The sequence below is a fragment of the Podarcis liolepis genome (genome assembly GCF_965112155.1).
Source record: "Podarcis liolepis genome assembly, chromosome: 6".
NCBI lineage: Eukaryota > Metazoa > Chordata > Lepidosauria > Squamata > Lacertidae > Podarcis > Podarcis liolepis.
Window position 1 is genome coordinate 52,444,905 of NC_139559.1, and position 9,406 is coordinate 52,454,310.

At 41.6% G+C, this 9,406-nt stretch overlaps 1 protein-coding gene across 12 annotated transcripts in view; it reads left to right on the plus strand.

Moving 5' to 3' along the window:
- Positions 1-5,791, plus strand: part of LOC310709624 (microtubule-associated serine/threonine-protein kinase 2-like) — a 147,019-nt gene extending 141,228 nt beyond the window's left edge. For all 12 annotated transcript variants that reach the window (XM_083509509.1, XM_083509501.1, XM_083509506.1 and 9 more), the window contains one exon: positions 162-5,791. In XM_083509509.1, coding sequence (XP_083365635.1) covers positions 162-2,266 — 2,105 coding nt within the window. In that variant the 3' untranslated portion in view covers positions 2,267-5,791. The remainder of the gene's footprint in view (positions 1-161) is intronic.
- The last annotated feature ends 3,615 nt before the right edge of the window (positions 5,792-9,406 follow it).

Genomic DNA, 9,406 nt, shown 5'->3' on the forward strand with positions numbered 1-9,406 from the left:
TTCTGTTGCAGTGGGCCACAACTGCCTAAATTCAACCCCACCTTTGCCAGGTTGCAGTAGCCAACTTATTTCAAATGTGATGCTCGTATTATAGCAGTTCCTAATGTTTCTCAATGTATTTCCATGCTTTTTTTTAATATCCTACTTTTTTATGTTCACAGTTGGTGGAAACTCTTCTCAGAGCAGTTCACCTAGTTCGAGTGTTCCCAACTCCCCTGCTAGTTCGGGACATATCCGACCCAGCTCTTTGCATGGACTAGCACCAAAGCTTCAACGGCAATATCGATCTCCACGACGTAAATCTGCAGGGAACATTCCTCTCTCGCCACTAGCTCACACTCCCTCACCAACCCCACAGTCTACGTCGCCTCAGCGCTCCCCTTCTCCTTTGCCAGGGCATTCAGTTGGCAGTTCAGGCATCATGCAATCATTTCCTGTCAAGTTACACTCCTCCCCACCTCTCGTCCGACAGATTTCAAGGCCCAAGAGTGCTGAGCCACCAAGATCCCCTTTGCTGAAGAGAGTCCAGTCAGCTGAAAAACTTACCTCCTCTCTCTCTTCAGAAAAAAAGATGTCGTCTTCGCGCAAGCATAGCTTGGACATCTCCCATTCAGAATTCAAAAAGGAGATGCTCCAGAGAGATCCTGGCCTCCAAAGTTGGCAGGAATCCATGAGTGAAACAACTGGAGGCAAAGTTGGACTTGCAGAAAAAGGGACCCTGCAGAAACCTTCTTCCAGAAAACTGGGACCTATTCGGCACGACAGGGTGGAGCGAAGGGAGTCTCTACAGAAGCAGGAGGCCATCACAGAAGTAGATTCTTCTGAAGATGAAACTGACGAAGGATCAGAAGATAGTCAAGATGGAAAGAAAATGGACAGGCCAGCCTTCAGTAGAGACCACCAAGTTTCTGATCCTTTCTCTGAGGATATGAAGCGTTCTTCCAAGTTGGAAAGCAAAGACAGTATGGAGGACGATGCGTTTCTTCCTGAGGAACCAAAAACTGTCAGTTTGCAGAAAGGGGCGGATCAACACCAACCAAAGGATGTTGCAAGGACACCACTGGCCGGTATAGATGAGTCACAATCTGAAGTTTGTGTGAGAACTTCTCCTATTGAAAAATTTGGTGACTGTGAAGCAGTTAAGCTAACAGATTCTGAAACCCAATTAGGGTCAGGACAAGGCAATACTCTCAGACTTGCTAATCAGAAATGTGCCTGTTTTGAAGATGCTGAGGACCCTAAACAAACTCTGATTATCCAGGAAAGCATAGACTGCCCAGAGCAGGTGAAGTGCCTACCAGTGAGATATCTGCAGCTCGGTCAAGGTGACTGTTCAGGGCTGGCAAGTGGCAAAGATAACCTGAAGGAATTTGCTTCTACAGAAACTACTTATATGTTGTCTCATGATATTAAGCCTTTGTTAGCACTTTCTTCTTCTACTTGCACAACTAGCACAAGCTCTCTTCCACTAATAAGCCAAATGGACTGCAAAGATGCACCTCAGAAACAGGAAGCCCAGTCTGTCAAGGAAAGCACCAGTATTCCGAACCTGACAAGCAGTGGCAAAACATCTTCACAAAGGTCTCCTGATGCCGAAGAATCACAAGGTTTGTCATCTGCAGCATTAGTTTCAAAACACAAAAGTCATGCAAGTGATACAAACTTAAGTTGTCCTATAGGAAGACCAAGTCTCACAATTGATGCAGCAGCTGAAAATGGAAAATCAGTTTGCCCAGCTCCTTTAGCAATAGGTGAAAAAGGCATGTTGGGCCCAGGAAATATTAATGTATCTGGCTCAAGAGAACTAGAAAGAACAAGAGAAGAGTTCCCCCCGAAGGAACTGTTTCATATGAAAGAGAGTATGCCAAAGGAAGAAATGCAGGAAACACTAAAGGAAGGCCCAGGCCCAGTAACAGCCAAACCTTTCAGCATAGGTAGTCTCATTAAAATATGTGGTTCCCATATTGGGTCCGAAAGCCTAGCAGAGTCTTTGGAGCCAGAGTGTTCAGTGGGAGCAAAAGAGAAGCCAGGGACTGGTAATTCTAAGGTACCTGAAATTTTGGAGGACAGGTGGCAATTGCCTCCACCTGAAAAACAGGCAGATGGCACAGCAAGGCAGAGCACAGGGGTTTCATCTGGACCAGATTCTAGCCAGAATTCCAAAAAGGAAACTGCTCTGATGCCAGGAGAAATCGGAGAGGCTGGAGGTCAATCACAAACAAGAGACTTCCTGTTGTCAGATGGTGACGTCGTGAAGAAAACATAGCAACATATCTACATTCAGAAGCAAAGACAACATTAGTAGAACACAAATATAAAACACAAAACTTGTGCAACTTTTTTTGTTGATTTGTGTTTTCACACTCTTGCCTTTTTCATTCTTGCAATTCTATTTTTGTACTCAGCGTTTGATGCCTCTTAGCAGGGTATCTTTAAAGCAAGATTAAAAAAATGATTTCCAAACTCCCCGCCCCCCCCAACATTTTTGGCCCTAAATTTGAAGCATTCTGTTAAATATCTATTTTCTTTCAAAATTCCAGGGAATTACATTTGCCAAATTAGACCGCTCACTTAGAAATGGCACATTTTGAGCACAAATTCCAAATTTTAGTCCTTGTTTCCAAAATTTTAGGTCATGTCTTTTAAGTTGGCAAGGATTAAAATAAACACTTTTGATGGCAGACTGTTCTGAATCATTATGCCACCTCACATATTTTCTTACATATCATAGACGTCCAATTTATGTATATCTGTGAGGAAACCTTGTGTCAGCTTGTGCAGTGGGGCAATACCCTCCTTTTAAAAAGAACGTTAAGCAAAACGGCAAAATAAAATCTTTCGTTTATCTTTGTTTTTTTTTAAAAAAGGCTTTGATTTAAAAGAAGATTACTTCTTTTTCTCCCTTTTTAGAATTTTTAATCCTTTTTGCTCAAAGTAGTCAGTAACCTCAAAAGAGGCACATGGTGCTTCAGTTATGCTAACTCAGGAGTAAGGGGCCTGTAGGCTTTCACTGTAATTGCTAACTACAACTCCCATCATCCCTGACTATTGGTCATGCTGGCTAGGACTGATGGGAGTTGCAGTCCAATAACACCTGGAGGCCACAGGTTCCCCACCCCTGCTTTAGCAACCTGAGCTAATTTATTTTACTGACATGTTGCTGTGAGACTCAAACATTTGGGACTATTACACCCCCAGTCTTATGGAGCTATCTTGATTGTTGTGGACGAAAGTTAAAATCCAGTGGTGTGTTCTCATTTGACTTTGTGAGTGAGAGAAGTGATCTTCATTGATTCATCAGGAGGCAGCTAAGACCAAACCGTGTCTAGGTGAAATAGTCCTGTTAGCATTAGTGTCTCTTTCCCAAGTGTAAGTAGGTAATTCAGTAAATTGACCCTTCAGTCATATAGTAAGTTTATTATAATTCAACGGTCCCTTCCATTGTTTAATCCACCTTCTACCTTTCTTAAATGTCTATATTTTCTAAGTAACCTTTTGAATGTTTTTGAAAGTTCAACATGAGTTGGTGCTTTTTGCTTAAAGACATCTGAGTCTATGATACTGCACTGATACATACAGTATAGCACTAGCAGCAGCATTTCAAGTATATTACTTATTGAATCTAATTACAGTTTATAGGCAAAAGTAACTATTTCCATAAACTCCACAATACTTACAGCCTTGCCTAACAGAATGCATCTGTGTGTGTCTGTGTGAGCAGAGAAAGTAATTATTTGCATAGTCTGCTGTTCTACCTACAGAGGTGATCACATGTTGACTAATAGCTCTCCAGGGCAAGCGCTGCAATTCATTACAACACAGCTTTATTGCTCAGCCAGGTTTCTGATATGAAGGCTCTTCCTGCACCATTTCTCCTTACAAGAGCCTACATGTACTTTTTGACTAGGAATATTCTCTTAAATCCTTAATTTATTATAATCTCATTTCAAGTGTGTCTTGCCCAAACTCCCTGATTCTCCCCACTACATACCCAATTATTTGGTTTTAGTTTTGGACCAATTTATTTTTGATTTGGGGTTTTCTTTATATTAGCGTGTGTGTGTGTGTGTGTGTGTGTGTGTGTGTGTGTAATAAAGGGAATAGTGTGTGTGTGTGTGTGTGTTGTAATGCTGCAGAAAGATCCATTGGCTTTCTCATATAGAACTTGAAGCTTCAGTACTCAAAACTTCAATAGTAGTTCCCCACAATGATTTAAGATCTGCTAATCTCTTTAATCCTGCCACCAGTGCACAATAGCTAAATTTATGCATTAACATTTTTAAAATAAACCATTAGGCTTTCCTCCATCGAGCCACACCTTTATCTTACCAGCCTTTCCTATCACTTTGCTGTGTTGCCCTCAGAACAGAGGCAACTGGGGCCTCAGTGAATACATACATTCAGAGAAAGGGAATTGATGGCATAGCCACTCAGAAATGCACATTAACTTGAATAATGTAAAAATATTAAATGCATTGATTTACACTGTGTGAATTTGAGCCCCGGGGATGAATAATGTAGCTTCAAACATACCTTGTAGCATCTGTTTACACAAAGGCAGCCAAAGGATTTATATCTCTAGTTTAGCCAAATAAAGCATATTGGGCCACCTCATTTCTGTATAGATGCCACTTAGATATTACCTTTTTATGTATTCATTCTACCATTACCAGGAAACCTATGTAATTGTTAAAGCCTGCAGAAGCCTTCATTTTTCATGTTACTTGATATATTCCTGTAACTGTTGTCCCACTTCAGTAAAAATGATTGGCCACAAAAAATCGTTGCATCGAAACCGCATGGCAGTAAATCAGATTTATTCTTTGGACATCTCATATATATATATAGAAGAGTTCAGACAATCATGATGTTTCTGAGGGAAAAATTTAAGGTCTTAGGCTTAATATTTTTAAGTGCTTATAAGGAGGCAGCATGTGATGAGAGTTGAACTGATGTTACCATGTTGAGGAGACAGGTGTTTGCATAACTATAGTCTAGTTAAGCCACTATATGTATACAGTGTTGATCCACTTAGCTGAGACTGATCTCCATGATGTTCCATGAATGGGGGTGATTGGATAACTTTGTTTAGGCATGCAATATACACAGTCCCCTTAGCAAGTTGCTTTCCCACTTTCTCTTATTTTCGTTTGGTGTCTAGAATTTCAACTTTAGTTTCCTTCATACAGCCTTTAAACCTTTCAATATCCAGCTGGTGCATTTCTCAGCAATACTTCACACCATTACATGGTGCATCTAAAACCATCAAATAGATATTAAGTGTAAATATTAGACTTCCGCCTTGCCTAAAAACCACTCCTGGGGAACAATGCCTAAGACTTTTTGGTGTTTGTTATGCTACGGAAGAATACTCAACATAGACAGGGTAAAAGGAATGACCTGTGGGGCTTTTTTCCCTCATTAGCACTGAATTAAGGTGTTCTTTGGGGTTTTTGTTTGTTTCTTCCTGTGGGGAGGATTGTGTCTTTCTCCAGTTTTCTCTTACTGGACATGAAGGATGATGCCGTACTTCTAGTGGGTGATTTTACAGCTGTGTGTGTGTTTACATTGTGTTTTGGTTTTTGTTATTCTGGAGGCTGTGAGCCCACCTTTCAATTTCAAGTTGGTGCCAATCAGCACCTGACTAGCAGAAACATAAAGTTGGGATATAAGTGTTTTTAGAAACTTGAACAATTGCCACATAATAGAGGTGCAATAATTTTTATTCCTGTTGTACCTGCATGTTGATGTTCAAATACTCCTGAAATACACTTCATTTTTTTTACATAAACCCGTGTCCATTTCTTAATTATTTCTCTTCAGAGGTTTTACTGTGATACGTTGCATTAATCCTGTGTTTCACTTGATCCATGCCGAGTGTCCTGCAACAACCCTAATGGGCTTTGTTACAGTGGTTCAGTTCACATGTTGTAGCAAACTATATTTAATGGTTTACTGTAAACACAAAGATTGCTTCCACTTAGTTCCTCCCCTAATGGGAGCTACAAACCACCATCCCTGGCTTGGCATTATGCCTGAGCCAGTGAATTCCCCCTTCCCCAAACCATGATGGGTAAGCCGAGAAGAAACCTTTGTATCATGGTTTGTTTGGAGCAAAACAAACGTAGTACTAAGCCAGGTATTGTGATTCATTGGTCCCCTCTTAACTCTGTTTTATGATATGCAAATGCAACCAATGGATGGATGCATATAAGACTTGCCAGTTGATAATGTACTTCAATGTTCATGTCAACTGCTTCTTGATACTGTAGACTGCGTGCCAGTGTTATATGTACTGTGGTGATTTGCCACTTGGTAAGTGGTCACCTGCATTCACTCCTGTTCTTCCATGAAATCTAGTTGTTTCATCATAACATAGTTCAATATACTAGCAGCTTGGGAAGATGGCCATGGGTGGCGGGTGCTGTTTTATTTGAGCAGTCATCCTATGCTTTCCTACCACTAATATGTAACATATTTCCATACAAGTACTATGCTTGGGCATCATGTAAAATGAACTCTGCGATTCCATAGTCTTGTGGTGATATAGACAGCCAGACACATGTACCCACATGAGAAATAAATGTAGAGCTATAAAAACCTTAAGAGAGGGCAGTGCCTGGGAGCTATCACCCTCTCTCCATTGTGTTCCTGCAGCAAAGGCTTAGGCCGCTGTGCAACAATTTAGCCCCTGCCACATTCCATTCCTGCACCTCGTGAGGGAAAGCAAACTGTTTGCTCAAGAGAGGAGGGAGACAACAGCTATTCCTATCCGTATAATGCTGAAATGAAGTTACAGCTTTCAGCAGACACCAACTTCTTATGAAGTAAGCCAGCTGTTTGTTCTGGATGTAAAGCAACTGGGGACCAGGGCCTTTACATTGCTTTAAAGCATGTTTTATACTTATTCCCTGCCCTGCCCCCAAAGAATTATGGGCACTGTGTTTTGTTAAGGGTTGCTGGGAATTGTAACTTGGTGAAGGATAAACTACAGTGTCTAGAATTCTTTGGGGGGCGGGACACACATGCGGTTCAAATGTGGTCAAAAGGGGGGGGCATGGTTCAAATGTGGTCAAAAGGTATCCTGCGTATGCAGCCTAGACGTAGGCTAACGACCATCTTAAGCACAACCACAAGGGGCAGATTCCAAGCTGCTCTAGGAGGCAGGTGGTCCCTCCTCCCAGTATTAGCTCTTGGCTCACCAATGGCAAGGCTTGCATATTTTTCACCACATAGAAAGGCCTTCACACTGCTGTTTGTCTCTTTACACACACCTATCCTGCAACTCCTGAAGGGAATTGAGAGCTGTTTGCTCAGAAGAGGAAAGGCTAAGGGCTTCAATAGGCCTGGCCTGCCTCTGTAAGGCACAGGGGTAGAAAATAAATGGGCCAAAGCAGCCACACTGCTCATGACAGCCCTGAGGTTAAAAAAGGCGGGAAAGCAGGAGAGGCCTATAGCACCTTGATGGGACGTAGCTCTAGTTGCTGCTTGATGCCGTGTTACACCTGCTGAGGTGAGGGATGCAGTGCTGGCCGCCTCTATGATGGAGATTATGATCAATGTCACCTGGGAACTAGGCCACATTTCAAAAGGTAAGGAAAAGGAGCAAAAACCACACAGTAGAAAAAAGAATATTGTCCTATGTGTTTCAGATCACTCTGGTCCTTCCTTAGGGAAACTATAATTTTTAAAAAATATACTGTATTTTTCCGTCTATAAGACACCCCCATGTATAGGATGCCCCCTATTTTGGGGGACTCTGAATTAAGAAAATGCGGGAAGATGTATCCATGTATAAGATGATCCCTAATTTTTGACAATATTTTTTAGGGGAAAAACCTAGTCTTATACATGAAAAAATAGTGACTACCCAAACTGAACACTGTATAAAGAAGCCCTTCATAAGCAATATGTAAATATCATTATAATCTTAGAAAGAACCAGTATTCAAAAGAAAATGTACAAGTGTAAATATTTTAATAATATTTGTTCTTTTGACTATCATAAAAACCGAATACATATGTGTATATGCAATAACAAAGGTAGGTTACTTGCTCAAATAGACATTCAATATTTTGTTATGCCTGCACTACTACACCAAACGGAAATCAAGCGTAGCTGTTGACACTGCAAAATGTCATGGGATGTGGCAGAGTTAGGCAAATCATGGGTTGCTAGGTTAAACAGGGCAGCCTAAGGACATTTTTTTTTGCCTAAAACAAAGATGGTGTGTGGACCCTGCCTTCCGCATGCACAAAACGTTGAATCTTGAGGGGGGGTGTCCTTTTAATTGCACATTCATTATGATTTCCATTCATTATGGTATTAGGGTGGCTACACACAATCCTACTTTCAATACTCTGTGCCTGCATGTCCCATACTGCATGTCCCACAGCTTCGTGCTAAAATCTTGTAATGTTTTATATCACAAATATTCCATTTGTTGTTTTTTTGGTCCCACTTCTGCTGCATTATAGCCACAAAAGTACATCTCCAGGCAGAAATAATGTGGTAGCATTGAGGAAGCATCATGGAACAACTAATAAGTGATGTGTGGATGGTCCCATATAGATCTGCCACCCAGAGTAGTTGCTTCATTCTGCCTAATGGTAGGGCTGCCCCTGCTGAGCAGCTGATTTGCTTTCCTCCCAGACCAGAAGGCAAGTATGTGAGAGGAGATGTGCTGCAGAAAAGAGGTCCTTGCAGGCCTTTTTCACTTCAGCTTTCCTGCTCTTCGTGTAAGTGGGAAAAGCTGAAGTGCAGCAAGCTGTGTCAGAAGAGGAACGCTGCCTCTCCGCAGAAGTGCTAACCAAAGCACATCCCAAGTGGTGTATTTCTCCTCCAATAGAAATAAACTGCTGTAATAAAGCTCAAATAGTGCCACATCAGAAATGTACTGCCTACTGGTTAATAGGGCTCAACTGAGAAGTGTGGGGAAGCGCTTCTTGTGACGTGTATTAGCTCAGGGTCTAGAGTGGGAGAAAATCAGATGCCTCATGTGATATTGGGACCTTGCCCAATTTAATAACTCCAGGAGGACCTGATCTTGCCCCACAAGCCAGGAGACATGGAATAGGAGTTTATTGTAAGAAGCTTGCTTTTTCTGGTCACAAGGTAATTAAATGTGTGATTGATTTTGTGCTTTACAGTATAGTACACACCAGCAAGCTGGGTAGGTAGTCCTGATTGCCCAGTGCCAGAAACACACACACTAGATCCACAACACCACCCCTCAAACTGTCTAGTGTATGGTACTGATGGAACTGCAGTGGAGATCTTACGTGTTGGAATTCAATATATGCTCAGCTTTCCAATCCTGTGTACTTGCATCAGAAAGAGAAAGCTATGCCATACTTCAAACATTGCATTGTGCATGTGTTGTTCTATGCTCAGTTTTAAGAGGCAT